Source organism: Moschus berezovskii, chromosome 1 (assembly GCF_049115385.1).
Source record: "Moschus berezovskii isolate FMDL1 chromosome 1, NW_MosBer_1.0, whole genome shotgun sequence".
NCBI lineage: Eukaryota > Metazoa > Chordata > Mammalia > Artiodactyla > Moschidae > Moschus > Moschus berezovskii.
This window is the reverse complement of record NC_142460.1, coordinates 2607568-2632650: the sequence shown is the minus strand read 5'-3', so window position 1 is coordinate 2632650 and position 25083 is coordinate 2607568. Positions and strand designations below refer to the sequence as shown.

Here is a 25083-nt window from a genome sequence, read left to right as displayed (position 1 = left end):
TATTACCAGGGAGAAGGCAATGGCAGCCCACTCCAGTACTCTCGCCTGGAAAATCCCACGGACAGAGGAGTCTGGTGGGCTTCAGTCCATGGGGTCGCAAAAAGTTGGACACAACTGAGTGACTACAGCCACCACCAGGCTGTTGTCAAGAATTTAAGGCTGATCACCTCTTCAGTGATCCCTGTGCCCAGCGGCATGGGAAGGTGAGAAGTTTTGGGTGGAGGGAGTGGCCAATGAGGTCTGGGTGCAGGAGGCTCGGGCAGTGACTTGCCTCGTTTCCCGCATCTATCACGCCCTGCCTCAGGGAGAGGGGCCGGCTTCTCATCTTGTTGCAAGACATCCTGCTTCCTGCGTCACAGAGTCAAGTCCATTGGGGCAGCTTTGACCCATTTGGAGTCAGGTTCACAGAATTAGGATTGCTCTAGTTTGTGGCTCACGTCTCACTTCATCCCTGGCCCATATATCACCCATTTTAAATTGATCAGTTGATGATCAATTATTGGTTCATAATAAACCTCATGAATGCCCTGCCTAACATGGAAAGTAGAACATCAGTAATTTACCCCTTACTTCTTGGGTACATTTCAGCTAGAAACGTATGTTTGCTCTTCCATTACTTTAACATCATAGAGTGGATTCACATCTCTGAATTCTTGAAAGGTAGAATTTCTGATTTGCTGGTTTCCCAAGATGTTGGAAGGGTGCTATCCCAAATGCGATCTTCTGGAACTTACTTTTTTCACTCTTTGTACCATAGCTAGGTTTATTGGTCTAGACCCCTCACCACTGTCTGCTTGCGGGACTATTTCAGGTTAGACCTACTCCAGTGGAGGGCTGGCGTGCAGGGGCTGAGTGGACAGCGGGCGGGGGGACGTGGCTGTGGACTGTCCTTGCTCCTCCTCTTCCTGTTGGCATCTGTGACCTGTTTAGGCCAAGCCAAGCTCCACCCTGAGAAAGGTGCTCAGCAGAGGGAATGACAGCACGGGGTAGAGGCCAGCCCCGCACAATAGTGCCCGGCAGGGAACTGGTGTGCACAGCGGGACCAGCTTCACCTAGCTGGAGATGAAGGGAAATTGACTCCCTGCCACATGCTCTGAAGCATCCTCAAATTCTGTGCCTTTTGTTTCTGGGGGTTTATTTTGTAATGGATTTTCCTGGCAGCTTTTCTAAGATGGTGAGATGGGTGTGGTTTGAGACACACCGGCACCATGGTGACTGGCTGTGTTCTCTTCTTCGTTTCCGGTTGTAGAGACAGCCCAGCCCCGTGCTGAGCTGCCTTCACTCACTGTTAAGGGTGGTGGCTGTCCCCGCCCACAGGCAAGGGGACACAGTCCCTCCTGGGACTTTCTCACTGCTGACAACTCGATTTCCAACCTTTTAATTTATGTCCTGGAGGCAGATGGTAGAGCTGATCTGTCCAGGTGATCTGGAACATACTCCTATTGTTTACATTTCAAGGACTTTGGGTAAAACTGAGCCAGAAGTGGAACCAGTCAGCTTGGACGGATACTCTCACATGCATGGGCACACCCAAAGGATACACTAGGCAGCGCACACACACAAACACACGTGTAAGTGCTCCCACTCGACATATACACCGGCGCACGTGCCCACACGCAGCGTAAACACGTACAGGGCACGCACACACGTGCACGCGCACATTCACGCACGCACCCGCAGGCAGCAGGGTGTGGGCTTGCTGCGCGGCGCACCGCGGGTCCGACGGCCGTCGCGGCCTCCACAGCCCGCCTTGCCTGCAGAAGCAGAACCAGTTCTCTGCTTTCAGGTCAGTCTGGGCTCTACTTTCCAGGCCGCTGGTGGAGCCCACAGCACGGCTGAGCTCGTGCGACCTGTGGAGGCAAGTCTGGGCTTCAGTCTCAGCTGGGGCAAGTTCTTTATCGGTTCTGAACTGCCTCTCCTTCATCTCAAGAAGGGCGCTCCCTTGCAGAGTTGTAGAAGAGATCAGAAATAGCATATGTGAGCTTTGGGCATAATGCTTGCCACATCAGAGTCTTAGAAAATGTCAGCACACAGGCCACGTGGAAAGAACCTCATATAATGAAAATCCACGGTAAAGAGCTGTGAGAACATAAGAGGGATTATGAAAAGGGATTCAGAACCTGTGTGACAAAGAGGGAGACTCAGAACTATGGCCCCCGGGTTTCCTGCCTCAGGAGGGGTGCACGCGGGGATGGAGCTGTGAGCCCCAGCTTCCCCGCGAAGCCCCGTCTCGGCGCCTTCGTCTGCCGCCCTCTGCTGGCTCCAGGCTGTTACTGCAGGCGGTTCCTCTGGCCCATCTCCATCTGGACCACATGTTTGTGCTCCTACCACAGATGCGGCAAATTTTCACTCTTTTAATTTCTTCCTTGTGTCAGTGTCTCTTGAGCATGTCTGTCGAGAAGTGCCCTGCTCGTGTGTGCGTGCCTTCACCAACTCCAGGCACACACACGTGCACACACACACAGGTATGCAGACACACGCACTGGACTGGCTCTGCGGGTGGTTAAGCTTCATGGTAATTCCTGTGAAGCTCACTGCGCGGGTCAGGATGGTGGGGGGAGTACGGCACGGGCCGTAGCTTTGTTGCTGGGTGGGGTGTGAGCGAGATGAAGATGCCAGCAGAACCGCAGCCGGGAAATGGGTTTTACTGCCTTTGAAGCATCTTCCCTTGGCTCTCCCCCCAGGAACTCCCACGTGAACTTGGGGTTTCTCTCCCCAGTGCATTTCTTCATCCAGGTTCTGAGACAATACATTAGATCCTTAGTACGTTTTAAAGTTCAGATGTTGTCATACGCTGTGTATCTTTTTGTAACTTGCTTTCCCCCTCCACGTTCAGTTCAGTTCAGTTCAGTCGCTCGGTCGTGTCCGACTCTTTGCGACCCCATGAATCACAGCACGCCAGGCCTACCTATCCATCACCAACTCCCGGAGTTCACTCAAACTCATGTCCATAGAGTCGGTGATGCCATCCAGCCATCTCATTCTCTGTCGTCCCCGTCTCCTCCCACCCCCAATCCCTCCTAGCATCAGATTCTTTTCCAGTGAGTCAACTCGTCGCATGAGGTGGCCAAAGTATTGGAGTTTCAGCTTTAGCAGCAGTCCTTCCAATGAACACCCAGGATTGATCTCCTCCAGAATGGACTGGTTGGATCTCCTTGCAGTCCAAGGGACTCTCAAGAGTCTTCTCCAGCACCACAGTTCAAAAGCATCAATTCTTTGGCGATCAGCTTTCTTCACAGTCCAACTCTCACATCCATACATGACCACTGGAAAAACCATAGCCTTGACTAGACGGACCTTTGTTGGCAAAGTAATGTCTCTTTAATATGCTATCTAGGTAGGTGATAACTTTCCTTCCAAGGAGTAGGCGTCTTTTAATTTCCTGGCTGCAATCAGCATCTGCAGTGATTTTGGAGCCCCCAAAAGTAAAGTCAGCCACTGTTTCCACTGTTTCCCCATGATGGGACCAGATGCCATGATCTTTGTTTTCTGAATGTTGAGCTTCAAGCCAAGCTTTTCACCCTCCACGTTACATTGGAGTAACTCATCCTTGCAGATACGCCAGCTCTTGGCATCTGTTCATGGCTATATAATATTCCACCATCCAAATATACTGGGATCCATGGATTTAGTCTCCCGTCACAGACACTTAGGTTATTCTGACTTTGTAGCTCCTGCCACAAATGCTGCAAAGTTTCACTTTTAACTTCTTCCTTGTGTCAGTGTCTCTTGAGCATGTCTGTTGAGAAGTGCCCTGCTCGGGTGTCACTGTGAGTGCCTTCACCGGCTACAGAGGATGCAAATCTCACCACAAAGGGGTTGTTCCCAAACTAGGCTGCCAGCAGGTGTGGGACTGGCTGTTCCATATGTTAAACCACAGCCACCATCATCAGATAGATGTTCCAAGTGTGGACAGCCTGGTCATTGTGAAATGTCTTAGGAACTTTATTTTCTATTTCATATATTTTTACAGGGTGATGCTCATGTAGAAAAGGACACAAAACAAGGTCAAAACTTGATGGCTTTTCACAGAGTGGGCACTGCCTGTAACTGCCTCTAGGTCCAGGAAGTGGGGATACCCACCCCCGACACCATCTAAGGCTTCTTCCAGTGGCCCCCAGCCCCATCCTCCCTGAGTAAGCACTGCCCCATCCTCTGGCAGGAATGATGTGCTCTGAGAGGTTTGAATCGCACCAGACATGGTTCCTTTTGTTGACAGTCTTTACCTTTAGGCGCTCAGGTGAGTCTCACCTCATACAGTGAGGGAGCTATCTCATCTTTGTATTCTCTGGGAGACTTTGTACCACTTTGAAGACATTTGTTCCTAGACCATCTCTGGTATGGTTTGGCAGGTAGATTCTAAATCCTGATTCAGTTTTCTTTAGGGCCTAAAGGTTGTTTACATTTCTAATAAATTCATCATAGTAAGTTTTAATATCTTTAGAGAATTTATTGGGACAAAGTTGTTGAAATAGTCAATGATTATATTGAAAATCTCTCATTCCTGTAGTTCTGGCATAATTTTCAGTCCCAGTTTCCTAGGGGCTTTTTTTGTGCCTTCTGTTCTATTCTGCCAGCCAGTTCCACAAGCCGAAGACTTGTCTTTTCAGAGAAGCATCTTTTGACCTTGTCGGACTCTGTGGATAACTGTTTCTGTTTAATTTCTGCCCCTGATTTTGCTATGCATATATTGAGTGATTTTAACTACTTTTCCGTGATACTTTTCATAGACAAGCTTCAGGAAACAGCACAGATATTTTCAATATGTCATACAGTGAAACAAAGTCAAAAGGGGAATGTCAATCCCTTGTTTCAAAGTGACAGTAAAGTCAGTTTCTGACCTGTTGTAACGGGGTATCATCTTGTGATAAATACCATTTTATGGGGTATCTGGCTGAAATTCTTCTTTGATAGATGTAAAAGATTCACATGTATTTATACACTGTGCACAATTTTTTTTAGGCCACTGTGACATTTCTTCATGAAATTGGAAATTCTTTGAGACAAAATGTACCTGAACTATTAGTTAACAAAGTCTCATTTCAGCAAGATTCATCTAAAGCTCAGTTCAGTTCAGTTCAGTTCAGTCGCTCAGTCGTGTCCGACTCTCCGCGACCCCATGAATCACAGCACACCAGGCCTCCCTGTCCATCACCAACTCCCGGAGTTTACTCAAACTCATGTCCATAGAGTTGGTGATGCCATCCAGCCATCTCATTCTCTGTCGTCCCCTTCTCTTCCTGCCCCCAACCTTTCCCAGCATCAGAGTCTTTTCCAGTGAGTCAACTCGTCGCATGAGGTGGCCAAAGTATTGGAGTTTCAGCTTTAGCAGCAGTCCTTCCAATGAACACCCAGGATTGATCTCCTCCAGAATGGACTGGTTGGATCTCCTTGCAGTCCAAGGGACTCTCAAGAGTCTTCTCCAGCACCACAGTTCAAAAGCATCAATTCTTCGGCGGTCAGCTTTCTTCACAGTCCAACTCTCACATCCATACATGACCACGGGAAAAACCATAGCCTTGACTGGACGGACCTTTGTTGGCAAAGTAATGTCTCTGCTTTTTAATATGCTATCTAGGTTGGTGATAACTTTCCTTCCAAGGAGTAAGCGTCTTTTAATTTCATGGCTGCAATCAGCATCCGCAATGATTTTGGAGCCCCCAAAAATAAAGTCTGACACTGTCTCCACTGTTTTTCCATCTATTTCCCATGAAGTGATGGGACCAGATGCCATGATCTTCGTTTTCTGAATGTTGAGCTTCAAGCCAACCTTTTCACTCTCCTCTTTCACTTTCATCAAGAGGCTTTTGAGTTCCTCTTCACTTTCTGCCATAAGGGTGTTGTCATCTGCATATCTGAGGTTATTGATATTTCTCCCAGCAATCTTGATTCCAGCTTGTGCTTCTTCCAGCCCAGCGTTCCTCATGATGTACTCTGCATATAAGTTAAATAAGCAAGGTGACAATATACAGCCTTGATGTACTCCTTTTCCTATTTGGAACCAGTCTGTTGTTCCATCTAAATTTATATAAATTTAATTTATTTAGATGTTGTTCATCTAAAGGTAGAGAAAAGTAATAGAAAAATTTCAGATTTTGAATACATTACCCTTGAATGCTGTTGGTCAGCTTGCTGTGCCGTGTTCTGAGAAGAGTGTGTGTCTTTTCTGTGTTGGAGGCTTTGTCTTTCTTCCTTGGAATCCGCCAGGTTTTGTCACTGCTGAGGAGTCCCCTCTTCATTGTCCTCTGTGGCCAGCCTGCTCCTTTTGTGACCAACCAGGTGCTAGGCCATCTGTATCCGTAGGAATCGATGGGAGGTCAGGTGAGAAGTTCAGGCAGGGCTTTATGGGACTCCTGCTGCAGTGGAGGGAGGGGGATCAAGTACCAGGTGCCCTGCTTGCTCCCCGAGGAGGTGTGTGAGCTTAACGGGTGAGGGCGGTGGCAGGTCAGGGGTCAGGCCAGAGAGGCATCCTGGGTGGTGTGCCCACCCCGTTCGTGGTGTTGTGTGCCGGGGGTGTGGGCAGGACCCTGCCTTTGCTGCTGGCGCCTTGGAAGTGGCAGCTGGGTTTTGGTCTTTCTGTGTCTCTTCCGCAGTCCACCCCAGCTGCGTGTGCTCGCAGTCACTGCTCGTCCCTCTAGTCTCCTGGCGTCGGTAGCTGGAGCCGCCATCAGTCCAGGTGCAGGCCCTGCCGCGAAGGGTCCCAGGCCCCGCCCGCCTCTCCGGTGCCGTGGCTGCCCCCTGACCTAAGTGTTCTCTGTTTTCACCACGTGGATTTCCTCATAATTGTGTGCTTTCCTTTCTGTAATCTGGTCTCTGTCCCTGAGCGTCGCCTCTCCCCACTTCTCTCTGGAGAACCATGTGACGTGTGCTGACCCTTCTCTATCTCCTAAGTCTGCTTGTCATTTTTTAAATAACTGTCTTAGTTTCTGTGTAATTTTTTTCAGGTCAGTGTCTGGTTCGTGTGCACTGGTCTCCCCAACTTGCCATCCCACCCAGGCTGTGGGCTTTTATTTTTATGTATTTTGGCTTTAGCAGTTGTCTTTGATTCTCTCAGATATATCTGTTTTTTAAAATAGTATCTTATTCCTTTCTCATGTTTTCCATCCCATTTTTTAGTTCCTTGGGTGTTAAAGCACGCTTGCTTACAAGTCTGTGGATGAGAACCCCCAGCATGAAGTTCTGGGGACACCTGTTGTGTCTGCCGCCCTCGGTGTGTGGACATGTCTCCACACGCACTGTGTTGGGGGTTGTGAGCTCACGCTCAGGTTCTCAGTTGTGTTAACGCTGCCCAGTGGGCTGGGGGCCTCAGGGAAGTGTGTGCTGGGACCAGGTGCAGCTCCTTGTAAACCATGTCTCACAGAGCACTGCCGAGTCAGTAAAGACCCACCTTACAGGCGCTAACACTGATGTGATAGGCAGGCATGTGGCTACCGGGCAACAGTGTCTTGTAGATATGGTATAACCCCTGCCAGGCACGTGGTGATGCGGTGCTGAGCCCCCTAGTTATTAGGGGAATTAAATGGAAGTGGTCTTGTCCAGGCTTCAGAGACAAGAAAGCAGAGCAGACAGGCCTCCAGCCTTGCTCCTGACATGTCTGGACACTGCCCTGACTGTGTGTCTGCTCATAGCTGCAAGCTGGGAGGCACTACACATAACTTAGGGAGCAGGTTTTGGAGTTCTTGAGCCTGTGCAGGAGGTCTGGCCGGCCACACTTGGGGTTTAGCAACACCCTAAGACTCAGAAGATAAAACAAGCAGCATTGTAAAAAAGATTAACATAAAACCAGAGCTGCAATTTGCTCACAAACTGACGATGATATCAGTTTGTGGCCTGGAATTATAAGCGGGAATCCCCCAAAACTGCAATTTTGAAGTCTCAACTGTGGAGCAGACACGCTGCCCAGGACCGCTTCCCCAGTGGGACTCCAGATTGCAGTTACACGGGACTTCCCAGCACTGTTTGAGGCTGGATGTTGGCTGGCCCAATTAGGTGATGCATGTGGGTTACCTTCGTCTACTGTTTCTATTGCTCTGTTCTTTTAATGTTTGTGTGTTGACAATAAGTTAGATAATGCTCTATTAAAAATAGGTAATTCTCTACTAAATATTGATTGTGTATAATGAGTGATTTCTTTTGTTAACGAATCCTTTGAACCTGAAACCAAAGTTAAAAGTTTAGGCGAAACATTGAATTGGCACTGTGAGCAGCATTCATGAACCAAAATGCCAGTCTGTAAGAAGAAAGAGTTTAAAGTGGATGAAGCTTTTATTCCTGGATGGGACAATCCACCGAATTGCTTATTAGCTAATGAATGGGACATATTCACTGGATTGCGTGAGAATTGGAACCTTACGTTAAAGTGGACTGAACCTTTAGAAGTTATTGAATGTGGCTAGCGCCAGTTTAGAAGGGATTAGAATGTGCCGTGCTGGGTGGCAGGCTGGATCCTCCTCTCTGCCTACTGTAAGGTACATGAAGCTAACTTGAAATTGTCTGAAGAGAAGTCGCAAGTGGAAAAAGGGTTATGCGGTTTGTGAGGACGATTGTCCGTGCTGTTAAATGCAATGCCAGAATTATATTTTAGCTGAGCAAGCCTTCACTTTCGAGGTCGGCTCTCTGCTGAGCCGCCCCGTTTCAGCTGCATCTCCCACTCTAATAAACGCTATTCTCGTCTCATTCTGTCTCATATCGGGAATTCTTTTCCAGCCCGCGCACAGACCACCACACCCGGCTACACACGTCACGTGAGGGAGGGGAGGATGGCAGACTGCTGAGGGCCCGGCAGGGGTGCAGGCCTGGCTGCACATTCACCCTGACCTGCGTGGTCACCCAAGGGTCCCCTCACTCACCGTGGCCAGGACTCTGCAAGGCTGTCCGCCCTGGGCCCCTCAGTGGGTGTGGAGGTGGCCATGAGGGGAGAGCCTACAGCCCCGCTCCTCTCCATCCCCGAGCATCCGCGACCAGGAACTCCCTGGGCTAGGCGTCTTCTGGCCGCGTACCCCAGGTGCTCGGAAGACAGGTGCTTCTCCCTGCTGCGGGCCAGGCAGTGGCTGGATGGGGCGGCTGGGGGAGCAGCCTGGCTGGGCTGTCACCACTCCCCCTTCTGTCCTGCTGCTAGACCACCTGGTCAGGGCGCTTCAGGGGAGTGGCCGAGCGTCCCCTGGCTCGTGACCAAGGGCAGGGTGGCGCTTGCCCGGCCTCAGGCTGCAGGCAGGACCACGAGGGCAGGGAGGGCAGAGGTGGGCACCAAGCTTGGGCTCCCCCTCAGGACATCCTCACGAGGACGGGCCAGTCCCTAGCCCGTCCCCCCAGCCCCTTTGCGCACACAAACTGCCCTCCCGGCCCCGGGGCGTGAGACCTGACCATTTCTGAGGAGAGGGAGCTACATGGATGTGTTTATTAACCAGCCAGTGGGGTGGGCTCCTGGTTCAGCAACCCAGCAGAAGCGGGTAGGGTCTTTGGTGATTAGCCAGTTGTGGGGCCTGGAGAGCTTATTCCCGCGAAGGGCAGAACCAGAGGGTGAAGACCTTTGACAGACAGCTTAGCTTCCAGGATCAGGAGCCCCGGCTTCACCCACTGTAGCGTCAGCAGCAGGCGGGGATGCAGAGCAAGGCAGGCACGCAGAAGCAGATGGTGCAGGAGTGGGCCTGGCACGCCATGGTCTGGCAGGTCACAGGAATGCAACAGGCGGGGCTGCACGCACACTGAGGGTGGCAGAGCGGCTGGCAGGATGTGGCCATGCAGTCACGGGGACAGCACAGCAGAGACCCACTGGGGTCGGGGGGGTCGCAGGCACCCCCACACACCAGGGTGGGGCAGCAGATGGGGGCGCAGCCCAGGGCACCACAGCCGGCGGGCGAGCCGACGCAGCACATGGTGGTGGGGCTGCTGTCTGGTCTGTGGGTCCCTCCCCAGCAGCCTTTATTACCCGGGATGTGTGTCCCGGCAACGCGGCCACTCTTTGTACTGTTGATTCTGTTTGCATTGTCCTGTCCCTGTGCTGGGTGCCCCATGAAGCCAGTCCAACAAGGACAGCCTGCCGTCTCTGGGGTGGGAGTGGCTGTGCTCGTACTGGGCAGGGCTCATGCTGGGCAGGCTTTGTGCCATGCTGGCCACTGGGCCCTACTGGTGGTTTGAGGTGGGCAAACTGCCTGAGGAGTCAGAGTCCCGGTGTACCCGTCCTGCCAGTCCCTGGGTGTCCCTGGTGGGCACCAGCCCTCATATGCCCTGGGGTGTCTGTGCATGCTGTGTATGGGGCTGGGGCATGTTGCTCAGCTCTTCTGCTCAAGTCCCCACCGGGCCTCTTGCTGTGGGGACATTTGGGTGTCCTGCCTGCCGGTGTGGGGACATGGTGTTGGGAAGGAGGGGAAAACCCTGGGGTGACGTGCCCAGACTCCTGCCTGCATGGCTCTGTAGCCCCTGGGGAGGACAGGCCAGCTGGATGCCACTGACAGGGAGGAAATGGAGCCCTGTGTGGGATTTCTGATGGATAGCTTATGGTTGGGTGCTGCTTTTCGATCTGATTTGAAAATCTCTGTCTTTTGACTTTGATGTTTAGACATTTTGCATTTAATGTAATTGTTACTGTTTTTAAAGGTAGAATACCATCTTGCTAGTTGTGTTCGATTTATCCCGTCTGTTCTTTTCCCTCATTTCCTTCTTTTTAGGTCTAATATTTTTAATTATTCCATTTCATCTCTACCTTTAGCTCATCACTTATACATCTTTTGGAAGCTGCTTGACCTAGAGTTTATAGTATACACCTTTAATATAACACAATCTGCTTCCAGACAATATTCTACCATTGCGTCCTTACTGTCAGGATTCCACAGCACAGCACGTCCATGTCCCTTTCATATGCTTTGTGTTACTTTCATATTTTACTTTTCCATTTATTAAGAATCCCACAGTGCACTATTACTATATTTGCTCTAGATAACTATCTAATAATGATTTTTATATTTATCTTCTCTTTCAAATCATTTCTAGAGCCATTCTTTTCCTTGTGTAGGCCCAGGTTTCTCTGTGCTATCATACTCCTTGACCTGAAGAAATTGTCTTAATATTTCCTGTAGCACATATCATCTGCTGATCTCTCTCATTTTTTGTTTACCTAAGAGAGTGTGTATTTCACTTTCAGTTTTAAAAGATATTTCCCAGTTTTGTGGGCTGACAAATTTTTCTTTTAGTATTTTATAGATGTCATTCCATTGTCTTTTGGATTGTAGAATTTCTAATTAGAACTCTGATGTGATTCTTATTTTTACTCTTCTGTACATGGCATGTATTTCTCATATGAGTGCTTTCAAGATTTCCTCTATTTTTTTGACAGCCACTATTTTAATATGATGCGTCCAGGTCATTTTTTTGGTCAGGGGTGGGGAAGGGAGGAGATACTTATCCCACTTGAGGTGCTCTGGTGTTTTTAGTCTTTAATCACTTTTAGAAAATTTCTCAGGTATGATTTCTTCAAATATTTCTTCTGTGAAGAGATAAAGTCTATGCCTTTTCTCTCTTTGGACTCCAGTTACATGCATCAATGATAATTTGATATTGTCCCAGAATCTGTGATGTTCTGTTCTTATCCCTACCCCCACCATCTTGCTCTTTGCGTTTGAATATGGTAGTTTCTATTCCCCATCTTCAAGATCATCAGTTCCGCACTTGACTGTGTCAGGTCTACTCAAGAGCCCACTGAAGGAATTCATCTTTGATATTGTATTTTTATTTCTATACTTTCCATTTGACCCTTTCCTCTATTTTCCATCTCTCTGCAGCAATTCCCCATCTGTTCATATGTGTGGTCCGTGTTTTACACTCAACCCTTTAACTTATGAGTCACATTTATTTTTAAATTTCAGTTTCATTACTGCAACATCTGGGTCACTTTGAGTCTAGTTGTATTGACTGCTTTGTCTCTTGACAATGAATTGATTTTTTTCATTCCTTTTTGGAATGTCTTCTAAGTTTTGTCAACCTCAGATGTGTTCATTTAAATGGACATAAACTGTGTTTCTTCCTGGGAATAGGTGTCAGGTCATCAGTGTGTGGGGACATTTGAATCAACCTGTTCAGATGTTGACCTTGGTTTGGACTTTGGCATTTTCTGAGGTACCAGTGACTTCAGATTCCTTGTGTGGTTGTCAGCATCTTGTGCTTAGGACAGGGGCTGTGAACACAGTGCTTTTGCTCCGTCCTACATTCTATAGCTGCCCCTGCATGCCTTTAAGAAGTGACCTCTACATCTGTCTGCCTTTCCCTGCTGGAGGCTGATGCCACTCAGGCAGCTATGCTGGCCAGGCTGGAGCCAGGAGGAAAGTGGGGCTCTCTGGTCTTGGCCCAAGGTCAACCCTGGCAGGCCCTGTGTGCCTGGGCCTGAGGGGTGAGGCTTTCTCAGACCTGTCTCCTCTCCCTGGGATGGCCAGAGATGGCCAGACTCCCCTTTGTGTGTGTGGTAGGTTTGTGTGAGCCTTCTGGCCTCCCTGTGTGGTCATCCTTTAGGCACCAGGTAGGACCTGGGCCTGTTTCCCACCCACCACTCAGAGGTAGGGGAAGTCCTTCCCCACCCACAATGTGAGTTTTGAATGGCTGATGTGGGGACATACCTTCCCCACCCTCCACCCACCAAGGACCCTCCACTTTCAGCTGAGTTGTCAAGAGGACTCTTTGAGGAGAGTCCTCTGTACTTATGATTTGTATACACTTTCAAGAAGAAAACTTCAAAATATGTGAAGATAAAACAGGAGGACAGGCTGCATTGAGATAGCATGGTTTATTTGGCTCCCGTGGGGTGTGGTTTCCTTCAGGAGACAGAGAAGGACCCTGGGAACCAGGGCTTCCTGGCAGTGGGTAGGGGGAATGCACCAGTTCACAGAAGGGTCCAGATCATCCCGCCACGTTCTTGCTTGGGTTCAGAGGTTGGTCAATCATGCTTTTCATCTGTCACATGCAGAACCTGGAGGTCCACCGAGGACTCATGTTGGGAGGGGTACAGGTGTGACCCCGTCTGCACTGGGAGCAGCTGGGAGGAGGCTCGTGATCAAAAGCAGGAGGGGGTGCTACAGGAGACGGGTCTGCAGACCAGGGTGGGGCGGGAGGGCTGGTAGCACCCGGAGGACTGGCAGGAGGGGGCCACATACACGGCCGGCCTGTAGCTCACGGGCAGGAACACAGAGGACTGGCAGGAAGGAGTCACGCACAGGGAGGGCTTGTAGGTCACTGGCAGACGTATGACTGGCCTGTAACTCACGGGCACGCAGGTCGCCTGGCAGGTGCTGGACGTGTTGCAGGTTGGCTGGCAGGGGCTGGATGTGAAGCAGGACGTGTGGCAGGGACTGGACGTGCTGCAGGATGGCTGGCAGGAGCTGGGCACGCAGGCAGCCTGGCAGCCTGAGGAGCAGCTGGTGTGGCACATGGTGGCGTGGGGCTGGGTGGTGTTGGGAGGAGAGCTGGAGATGTCTGCAGGCTGCCTCCCTCGGCAGCTTTTATATCCAGGCTGTGGGCGTCCCAGCAACGAAGAAGCACAACTGTTGACTTCCTTGTGGTTGTTGCCACTGTGTTTCGCCAACATCTTATTATCCTGGGGCACGCTTTTCTGGGCTGTTCTCCTCCATAAACTAGTTTGGCTATGAGGCCAGTTCCTCCCTCTAAACAGGATGTTCTGGTTTGCCTTTCCATGGGGTTCATGGTGTTTCTCCAGGTTATCACTGTGCACGGGGCGCCCCCAGATTGACAAAAAGTACTGTATCCTTTTACTCCTTTTAATCTCATGCTGTCAGTGAAGACTTTGAGTCTGTCGTATATTTTGAGCTTTTACTTTGCATGTGAAAGTGAAGTCGCTCAGTCGAGTCCGAGTCTTTGTGACCCCATGCACTGTAGCCTCCCAGGCTCCTCAGTCCATGGAATTTTTCAGACGAGAGTACTGGAGTGGTTGCCATTTCCTTCTCCAGGGGATCTTCCCAACCCAGGGATCAAACCCAGGTCTCTCTCATTGCAGGCAGATGCTTTACCTTCTGAGCCACCAGGGAAGCCCTCAATCTTTTTTACTTTGCATAGGAAAACATTGAAGCAGGAGCCTGCAAATTTCAGTCTCTAGGGAAAATCTGTCTTGTTGCCTGTGTGTGAATGAAGTTCTTTGGGGCACAGCCACGCACCTCCTTTTAATGGATCTAAGGCTGCTTTTCCCACAGTGTTGAGTTGTGAGTGAAACCACATAGCTACAAAGCCTGAGATGCTTACTGTCTGCCCTTTACAGAAAGTTTGTCTGCTCCTGCCTTATTGTAATCATGCAAGAACTGATTTGCTTAGGCAGCAGATTATTCTGTGTGCTTGGGTAGAGACGTCCAGCTTCATGAGCCCTCCAGGGCAATGGATAAATGAGTGAATGAAAAATCAATGCATGGAGTCATTCTGAGGGGTGGGGGTTGAGGCCCAGAAAAGAAAGCAGGTTCAGTGGAGAAGTGAGTGCTGGTGGGTGATCTGGGGGCCTCTGGGAGGAGGCGATGCTGAGCTGACAGTGGGTGCAGTGAAAGGTCAGGGGTGGTGGGTGCTCCACGCAGAGGCAGCAAGGAGTTGGTGTCAGGACCTTGCTGCAGAAACAGAAATATTCCAGGAGTAGTGGGAAATCCCATAGTGTGGGGTGCCAGAGAGCCAGGGTAGGTGGACAGACTCAGATCATAAAGCCTGAGGACCAGTCAGCACAACCTGGGCTATGAAGAAAAAAGAGTCAGTGAACTTGAAGACTTGTCAGTAGAAAGTATCCAATCTGAAGAAGAAGGACAAAGAGTTAAGAAAAATGAAGAGGGTCTTTGAGACCATATCAGAAAGGCTAACATGCAAGTAATTTCAACCCCAGAAGGAGAAAAGAATAACACTGAAGCCTAAGGATATTTTGAAGAAATAAGGGACAAAACCCCCAAATCTGATTAGGAAAATTCCAGTTTACAGATCCAAGAATCATACACCACACCTAAATCCCACTCCGTTAGGAGCAATGTAAAGACCACAGGTTGCAGAGTGAGACCGAGCAGCTTCAGTGCTTCTCTGTTTGCAGGGGTGGGACCTGCATGCATTATAGGACCTTCCAGGTCTTCCTGACTGGATATCTGTGTTGCTGGCCCCTTGAATAGTGGCAGGGTTGATAACTGATTGATTACAAGATAGTCCATGTAAAATGCTTAGCTCAGCCCTGGCACGAACTGGAGCCCGGTTGCTATAATTATGGCAATAACATGGCCACAGCCCCCAGTGAGGAGCCCGACCCCGAGGGAGAACCTTCTGGATGACAAATCAAATGGGGGCACTGGTGCAGTGAGTGTGACTGTGCTTGTGTGGACAGATGACAGAGTGGTTAAACTGGAGAGGACCTTGAAAATCATGAGGGGACCCAGTCCTGGCCTGACGGCCCTTCCCCATCCAACCCAGGCTCTGATTCCAGAAATCCCAGGGCCACTGGGTCACTGTCAGCCTCCAGCTGAGGAAGCTTCCTGAACTGAGTCACAGCAGCTGGAAGCTCCAGGAAGAGACCCTTGGGGGGAGGAGGAGGAAAAACAGCAGGCGGCTACAAGGAAGACACCCGGTGCCTCATTGCCAGGACGCCACGGCCTGGATATAAGGGGGCACCCTGGGGAGGGAGCCTCTTGACCAGCCCGTCCTCTGTTCTGACCCCTCCCAGCCCCAAACAACCATGTGTGACACCAGCTGCCCTGCGAGCTGCCAGTTGGCCTGCTGTGTGCCCAGCTCCTGCCAGGAGATTTGTTGTGTGCCCAGCTTCTACCAGCCGGCCTGCCCTGCTATCTGCTGCCCCGCTTTGGGCTGTGGGAGCCCCTGTGGTGCCTCCCGCGTGGCTCTGCTGTGCCGGCTGGCCTGCTGTGTACCCAGTCCCTGCCAGGACGTTTGCTGTGTGTCCAGCCCCTGCCAGGCATCCTGCTGTGTGCCTTTGAGCTGCAAGCCTGTCCTGTATGTCCCCATACACTGCAAGCACATCGCACATACAGTCCCCTCCTGCCAGCCTTCTGGGTGCTGCGAGGCCTCCTATCCTGCTCTGGTCTGCAGACCCGACCCCTGCAGCATCCCTTCCTGCTTCTGAGCCCATGGCCTGCAGGACCCCTCCCCTGTGTGTGGGGTCAGAAGCAGCGGGCTCTCTGACCTCCCACAAGGCAGCCCAGACATCATCCTCCTCACACCTCCCAGACCCAATTAGATTGTGTGGCAGCAAGGCCACCTGGTCCCAACCAGCTAGGCTGAGGGACTCACCCATCAGTGTCCCCTGGCCTCTGCCTGGGTCATCCCCATGGTGCCCGCACTGGCTGGTCCAGGCTCTGAGGCCTCCAGCATCACAGGTCTAATAAACATCAGAGTGCAATGCTTACCAAGTCATCCAGGTGGGGCTCAGCCAGGATTGTGCTTGATTAGTTTGTCTTCCACACCCACACCTGGGGGGCACATAGGGTGGCTGGACATTGGGTTGGAGCCATCCCAGAGGGCAGATGGGCCATCTGTGGAATTAGGGAGGCAGCCAGGACTGAGCCCCTGCTGGCATACCACATGGGGAGGGGCGTTTGGCTCCATGTCCCAGAACAGTGCTGAGAAGGAAGGACGGTTCCCAGAGGTCTCAGTGATTATATGACTGGAGCAGCTCCCTGGTTTAGGGTGAGGAGAAGGTGCTGGGCAGTCAAAGGCCACAGCATCTCCCTTGGTGGCCCACCAGAGGGTGGACGCTGGGCCTCTTGGATGCACTGGTGTTTTGTGTCACACCGACAGAGTTCACCAGTGAAGCTGTCCAGGCCTTTTGTTAGTGGAATTTTTGTTTTATTAATATTCAATTTTGAAATAATTACAGATTTCCATGAAGTTCCTAGAAGGAAAGTACAGGGAGTTCCTGTATACCTTGACCCAGTTTCCCTCAATGATACATCTTGGGTAACAAGCATAGGGCACAACCGGAAAGTTAACAGTCCACAGATCTCACTCAGAGCTCATCAATTATGTGTGTGTGTGTGCATGTGTGTGTCTGCGCGTGTGTGTCTCTGTGTGCATGCATGTGTGTCTGTGTGTATGTGTGTGTCTGTGTGCATGTGTTTGTGTATGCATGTGTGTGTCTGTGTGTCTGTGTGTGTGCATGTGCGCACGTGTCTGTCTGTTCATGTGTATGTGCGTGTGTGCATGCATGTGTGTGTCTGTGTGTGCGCATGTGTTTGTGTGTGTGTGCGCGTGTGTGTCTGTGCGTGTGTGTGTGCGTGTGTGCATGCATGTGTGTGTCTGTGTGTGCGCATGTGTTTGTGTGTGTGTGCGCGTGTGTGTCTGTGCGTGTGTGCATGTGTGTGTGGCTCCATGCAGTATCTTCATGTTTGCTGTTCACACAAACACCACCACAGTGAGAGGCAGGACTGTACCATCACCACAAGGCTCCTTCCTCTACCCCACTGCAGCCACACCCACCCACACTCGTGTTCCTAACCCTTGGCTACCACTTATCTCTTCTGTATCTCTACTCTTTTGTTAAATTGAGAATGTTATTAAAGGGTATCATTTATTGTTGCTATTTAGTCACTAAGTCATATCCGTCTCTTCCTCACCCCATGGACTGCAGCATGCCAGGCTCCTCTGTCTTCCACCATCTCCCGGAGTTTGCTCAAATTCACATGCATTGAGTCAGTGATGCTACCTAACCATCTTATCCTCTGCCACCACCTTCTCTTCTCGCTGTCAGTCTTTCCCAGCATCAGGGTCTTTTCCAGTGAGTTGGCTCTTCGAATCAGGTGGCCAAAGTATTGGAGTTTCAGCTTCAACATCAGTCCTTCCAATGAATATTCAGGACTGATCTCCTTTAGGATGGACTGGTTGGATTTCCTTGCAGTCCGAGGGACTCTCAAGAGTCTTCTCCAACACCACAGTTCAAAAGCATCAATTCTTCGCTGCTCTGCCTTCTGTATGGTCCAGTTCTCACATCGTACTTGACTACTGGGAAGATCATAGCTTTGACTATATGAACCTTTGTAGGCAAAATGATGTCTCTTCTTTTTAATATGCTGTCTAGGTTTGTCATAGCGTTTCTCCCAGGAACCAAGTGTCTTTTAATTTTGTGTCTGCAGTCACTGTCCACATTGATTTTGGAGCCCAAGAAAGTAAAATCTGTCACTGCTTCTACTTATCCCCTATTTATTTGCATGGAAGTGACAGGACCAAATGCCATGATCTCAGTTTTTTGAATGTTGAGTTTTAAGCCAGCTTTTTCACTCTCCTTTTTCACCTTCATCAAGAGGTTCTTTAGTTCCTCTTCACTTTCTGCAATTAGACTGGTATTGTATGTATATCTGAGGTGTTGATATTTCTCCTGGCAATCTTGATTCCAGCTTGTGATTCATCCAGCCAGGCATTTCACATGATGTACTCTGCATATAAGTTAAATAAGCAGGGTGACAATATACAGCCTTGTGGTATTTCTTGCCCAATTTTGATCCAGTCAGATGTTCCATGTTGGGTTCTAACTATTACTTCTTAACCTGTATACAGGTTTTTCAAGAGGCAGGTAAGGTGGTCTGGTCATCTCTAAGAATTTTCCACAGTTTGTTGTGAACTACACAATCAAAGGCTTTAGCATAGTCAATGAAGCAGAAGCAGATGTTTTTCTGGAATTCCCTTGCTTTCTCTATGATCCAATGAATGTTAGCAATTTGGTCTCTGGTTCCTCTGCCTTTTCTAAATCTACCTTGTACATCTGGAAGTTCTTGTTCAAGTACCGCTGAAGCCTAGCTTGAAGGATTTTGAGCATAACCTTACTAGCATGTGAAATGAGTGCAATTGTACAGTAGTTTGAACTTTTTTTGGCATCCTACAATATGTCAGTTTTTGAGACTGACTTTTCTCACTCCACACAACTCCCTTGAGATCCACTCAGGCTGTGGTGTCAATAATTTGCTCCTTTTTACTGCAGAGTAAGACTCCAAGGTGTATATTTTTCTCATTGATAGGTGTATATTCACCTATCAACGGGCAGGTGGGTTATGGAAAGGTTTTTAACTATGAATCCAATTTCTCTGATTGATATCAGTTCAGTTCAGTTCAGTCACTCAGTCGCGTCCAACTCTCTGCGACCCCATGAATCAGAGCACGCCAGGCCTCCCTGTCCATCACCAACTCCCGGAGTTCACTCAAACTCATGTCCATTGAATCGGTTATGCCATCCAGCAATCTCATTCTTTGTTGTCCCTGTCTCTTCCCGCCCCCAATCCTTCCTAGCATCAGACTCTTTTCCAGTGAGTCAACTCGTCGCAAGAGGTGCCCAAAGTATTGGAGTTTCAGCTTTAGCATCAGTCCTTCCAATGAACACCCAGGACTGATCTCCTTTAGAATGGACTGGTTGGATCTCCTTGCAGTCCAAGGGACTCTCAAGAGTCTTCTCCAGCACCACAGTTCAAAAGCATCAATTCTTCGGCGGTCAGCTTTCTTCACAGTCCAACTCTCACATCCATACATGACCACAGGAAAAACCATAGCCTTGACTAGATGGAACTTTGTTGACAAAGTAATGTCTCTGCTTTTTAATATGCTATCTAGGTTGGTCATAACTTTCCTTCCAAGGAGTAAGCGTCTTTTAATTTCATGGCTGCAATCAGAATCTGCAGTGATTTTGGAGTCCAAAAAAATAAAGTCTGACACTGTTTCCACTGTTTCCCCATCTATTTCCCATGAAGTGATGGGACCAGATGCCATGATCTTTGTTTTCTGAATGTTGAGCTTCAAGCCAACATTTTCACTCTCCTCTTTCACTTTCATCAAGAGGCTTTTGAGTTCCTCTTCACTTTCTGCCATAAGGGTGGTGTCATCTGCATATCTGAGGTTATTGATATTTCTCCAGGCAATCTTGATTCCAGCTTGTGCTTCTTCCAGCCCAGCGTTTCTCATGATGTACTCTGCATATAAATTAAATAAGCGGGGTGACAATATACAGCCTTGATGTACTCCTTTTCCTATTTGGAACTAGTCTGTTGTTCCATGTCCAGTTCTGACTGTTGCTTCCTGACCTGCTTACAGGTTTCTCAAGAGGCAGGTCAGGTGGTCTGGTATTCCCATCTCTTTCAGAATGTTCCACAGTTTATTGTGATCCACACAGTCAAAGGCTTTGGCATAGTCAATGAAGCAGAAATAGATGTTTTTCTGGAACTCTCTTGCTTTCTCCATGATCCAGCGGATGTTGGCAATTTGATCTCTGGTGCCTCTGCCTTTTCTAAAACCTGCTTGAACATCTGGAAATTCACGGTTCACATGTTGCTGAAGCCTGGCTTGGAGAATTTTGAGCATGACTACTAGCGTGTGAGATGAGTGCAGTTGTGTGGTAGTTTGAGCATTCTTTGGCATTGCCTTTCTTTGGGATTGGAATGAAGACTGACCTTTTCCAGTCCTGTGGCCACTGCTGAGTTTTCCAAATTTGCTGGCATATTGAGTGTAGCACTTTCACAGCATCATCTTTCAGGATTTGAAATAGCTCAATTGGAATTCCATCACCTCCACTAGCTTTGTTCATAGTGATGCTCTCTAAGGCCCACTTGACTTCACATTCCAAGATGTCTGGCTCTAGGTGAGTGATCACACCATCGTGATTATCTTCGTCATGAAGATCTTTTTTGTACAGTTCTTCTGTGTATTCTTGCCACCTCTTCTTAATCTCTTCTGCTTCTGTTAGGTCCATACCATTTCTGTCCTTTATCGAGCCCATCTTTGCATGAAATGTTCCCTTGATATCTCTAATTTTCTTGAAGAGATCTCTTGTTTTTCCTATTCTGTTGTTTTCCTCTATTTCTTTGCATTGATCGCTGAGGAAGGCTTTCTTATCTCTCCTTGCTGTTCTTTGGAATTCTGCATTCAGATGCTTATATCTTTCCTTTTCTCCTTTACTTTTCGCTTCTCTTCTTTTCACAGCTATTTGTAAGGCCTCCTCAGACAGCCATTTTGCTTTTTTGCATTTCTTTTCCACGGGGATGGTCTTGGTCCCTGTCTCCTGTACAATGTCACGAACCTCCGTCCAGAGTTCATCAGGCACTCTATCTATCAGATCTAGTCCCTTAAATCTATTTCTTACTTCCACTGTATAATCATAAGGGATTTGATTTAGGTCATATCTGAATGGTCTAGTGGTTTTCCCTACTTTCTTCAATTTCAGTCTGAATTTGGCAATAAGGAGTTCATGATCTGAGCCACAGTTAGCTCCTGGTCTTGTTTTTGCTAACTGTATAGAGCTTTTCCATCTTTGCCTGCAAAGAATATAATCAATCTGATTTCGGTATTGACCATCTGGTGATGTCCATGTGTAGAGTCTTCTCTTGTGTTGTTGGAAGAGGGTGTTGCTGACCAGTGCGTTCTCTTGGCAAAACTCTGTTAGCCTTTGCCCTGCTTCATTCTGTGCTCCAAGGCCAAATTTGCCTGTTACTCCAGGTGCTTCTTGACTTCCTACTTTTGCATTCCAGTCCCCTATGATGAAAAGGACATCTTTTGGGGGTGTTAGTTCTAAAAGGTCTTGTAGGTCTTCATAAAACCGTTCAACTTCGGCTTCTTCAGCTTTACTGGTTGGGGCATAGACTTGGATTACTGTAATATTGAATGGTTTGCCTTGGAAATGAACAGAAATCATTCTGTCATTTTTAAGATTGCATCCAAGTACTGCATTTCGGACTCTTTTGTTGACGATGATGGCTACTCCGTTTCTTCTAAGGGATTCCTGCCCACAGTAGTAGAAGAGTATCAAAAGGCAAAATGATAGAATACTGAATGAGGAATTCCCCAGGTCGGTAGGTGCCCAGTATCTGCTACTGATTGATATAGGGCTATTCAGTTTATATATTTCTTCTTGAGTGATTTTTGATAGTTTGTGTCTTCTAAGGAATTAATCTGTTTCAGTTAGTTTGTCAAATTTATGGGCATAAAGTGACTCATAGTGTTCCCTTATTATACGTCAGTGTCTGTAGGATCCGTCGTGATGTCACACCTCTCATTCTGCTCCCTTATTATACTTCAATGTCTGTAGGATCCGTCGTGATGTCACACCTCTCATTCTGCTCCCTTATTATACGTCAGTATCTGTAGGATCCGTACTAATGTCACATCTCTCATTCTTGATACTGGTGATTAGTATCTTCTCTGTTGTGCTTGCTAGTCAGTATGGATAAAGATTATTCAATTTTATCCATTTTCACAAGGAAACAGCTTTTGGCTTATTTGATTTTCTCTTTCATTTTTCTGTTTTCTTTCCATTGATTTTCTACTCTGATCTTTGATTTTGTTTTTCTTTTTCGAATTTAATTTGCCTTCTAGTTTCTTAAGGCAGAAAACGAGGTCATTTATTTGAGTTTTCTTCTTCTCTAACAAGGATATTCAGTGCTACAAATGTCCCACTCAGCATCGCTTTAGCAACATCCCACGAATTTTGATATGTTGTATTTTCACTTTTATACAAAATATTTCCTGATTTATGTTTTATTTAGAAGTTTATTTCATTTCTATGTAGTTGGGGATTTTACAAGATCTTTCTGTTCCTGGGTTTCTAATTTAATCCCAATGTGGTCAGAAAATACCTGTTTTGTGATTCAAATCTTTTCAGATTTACAGAGACTTGCTTTATAGCCCCCATATGATCTATTTTAACAAATGTGAACTTTCTTGATACATGTTTTGCTTTGATTGAAAATGAAAAGTTTTTCTGTTTGGGGTTGGAGTGTTTTATCAGTGTCAAATAGTTCACTAGTTAATATGTTCATGTTCGGTCACTAAGTCATGTCTGACTCTCTGCAATCCCATGGACTGTCTCCTCTGTCCATGGGATTTCCCAGGCAAGAATATTGGAATGTTTTGCAATTTCTTTCTCCAGGGGATCTTCCTGACCCAGGGATTGAACCCATGTCTACCTGTGTCTCCTACATTGCAGGCAGCTTCTTCACCACTGAGCCACTCAACAGTCTATATCCTTCCTGACCTTCTGTCTCCATGTTTTATAAGTTACTGAGAGAGGATTATTGAAATCTCAAGCTGTAAGGGTAGGTTTGTGTTTCTCATTGCAAGTAAATCAGTATTTGCTTCATACATTTTGAAGGTCCACTACAAGGTGCATCAATGTTTAGGATTGAGTGACTATTTTATCTTTATGAAAGGATCCTCTCCATCCCTGGCAATAGTCTTTGATCTTGAAACTATGTTTTATGGTATTGATAAAAGTGCCCCAGCTTTCTTTTGACTAATGTTAACATGATATATCGCTTTCCAACTTTTTACTTTTAACCCATTTTCGTTTTGTATTTACAGTGCATTTCTCATAGTCAGCATAAAGTTAGGTCAGCCTCAGTCAACCAGTCTCCATCTTAATTGGAGCATACAGACAACCTGTGTTTAGTGTGATAATGCTATTTGTCCCATACTCTTTCTCCCCTTTTCCTCATTTTATGCTTTCTTTTTGGATTAATTGATTCTGTTTATGATTTCACATTATTTCCTTTGTTGGCTTATTAGCACAAGTCTGTGTTTTGTATCTTAGTTCACTAAGATCTTTCCAGGAGCCAGGAAAAGGTGATGTCCACGAGAAATGAGTAGATGAATTCATTATGGGTTTAGAGTGAGATACATGCAAATTGAGGTGAAAATTTTGCCAAAATTCCTCAGAATAGATTGAAGTAATTTAAAGGCAAACAGAGACTGGTGTGGGGCTTCAGTGGTGACTCAGTGGTAAAGACTTCATTTGCAACGCAGGAGACAGAGAAGACACGGGTTCAATCCCTGGGTCAAAAACATCCCCTGGAGGGAGGGCATGGCAACCTGCTCCAGTATTCTTGCCTGGAGAATCTCATGGACATAGGAGCCTGGCAGGCCACAGTCTATGGAGTTGCAAAGAGTTGGACATGACTGAAATGACTGAGCACACATGCATGCAGAGGCTGGTGCGAATTTTTCATGTAAGATGTTGCTCTGGCGCTGGGCCACAGCTTAATCATTCATTCCTCCATCCCTCCCTCCCCCTCCTCCTGTCTCCCTCCCCTCTTTCTGCACTGAAATGAGACTGCAGGAGTCATTTTGGGTTCTCCAAGAAGCCAATGCCAGCACGTGATAGACTCGCTAGAAGTTTATTTTGGGGATGCCTGTGGGAAGAGTAAGAGGGGGAGTGGAATGAGGAAGGGCTTTGACATGCCCAGGTTGACCAGACTCCCCTGCGTGGGGAGCAGGAAGGAAGGAGGGCCTGGTGGGCAGCGCCTTGGCCTTCCCCACAGCTCTGAGAAGGCCTCAGCAGGTGGGTGTATTGTTGGAGCAGGAGGCCTGTGTCCTGCTGTCCCAATCATGTGCTGGGAACTGCCTGGCATGGATGCTGGGGTCAAAGCAACGGTGGCAGCTGGGACCCCATGGTGGGTTCTGGTGAGGGGATCTGCATGGAGCCTTCAGGATGGACACAGTGCACCTTTGATAAGCAGCATTCAAAGCTGAGGAAACACTATTCACTGTCCTCGGGACCTCACCGGGGAGGGAGGGCTTCAAGTGTCACTAAAGAGAGGTTGAATGTGGCTGGGTTGCAGAGCGGCAGGCCTCCAAGGCCTCGTGATTGACCTCGGGGTGCGCGGCCACCCCTCGGCTTTGTTGGGGGAGGCCTGGACAGCACAGCCTCGGCCTGAAGCACAGGGTGGCCGCGCCCTGTCTTGCCAGGTCCCAACTCCGGGGCCTTCCTGGTTCTCTTATCCCAGGAACGGTCATTGGAGGTTCTGTTTGGAGCTCTGAGGGTGGTGTGCGCCCCTCCCCGGAGCCCCTGCCACCACCACACTCAGATCAGGAGAGGACATGTGATGAGGAAGCATGTAGAGTGAAGAAGCCGAGTTTATCAGGCTAGGCAGGCAGGTCCTGTGGCAGAGAGTCTGGGAGCCAAGGGGGCGGGGCCTGGGGAGGGGCGGGGCCTGGAGGCGGGGCGGGGCCCAGAGAACCAGACCCGCGGTGATGACTCAGTCTGGGCTTAGGCTTTAGGATGACCTTGGCAGCAACTGCTGAGAAGACCCTGGAGGATGAGGAGTCCCTGTCATTCCTGGTGACACAGAGGAGACAGCCTGTGGGTGTCCTTTC

The 25083-nt window shown here is 48.5% G+C and overlaps 2 protein-coding genes across 2 annotated transcripts in view; one reads left to right on the top strand and one right to left on the bottom strand.

The window, feature by feature from the left end:
* Positions 1-12757: 12757 nt before the first annotated feature.
* LOC129548604 (keratin-associated protein 12-2) lies at positions 12758-13467 on the bottom strand. The gene has a single exon (XM_055415152.2). The coding sequence runs from the start codon at positions 13412-13414 to the stop codon at positions 13040-13042; it is 375 nt and encodes a 124-aa protein (XP_055271127.1). The 5' UTR covers positions 13415-13467; the 3' UTR covers positions 12758-13039.
* An 11473-nt stretch (positions 13468-24940) lies between these two features.
* Positions 24941-25083, top strand: part of TSPEAR (thrombospondin type laminin G domain and EAR repeats) — a 98439-nt gene continuing 98296 nt past the window's right edge. The window contains exon 1 of the mRNA XM_088834813.1: positions 24941-25069. The gene's annotated coding sequence lies outside the window, so the exon portion shown is untranslated. The remainder of the gene's footprint in view (positions 25070-25083) is intronic.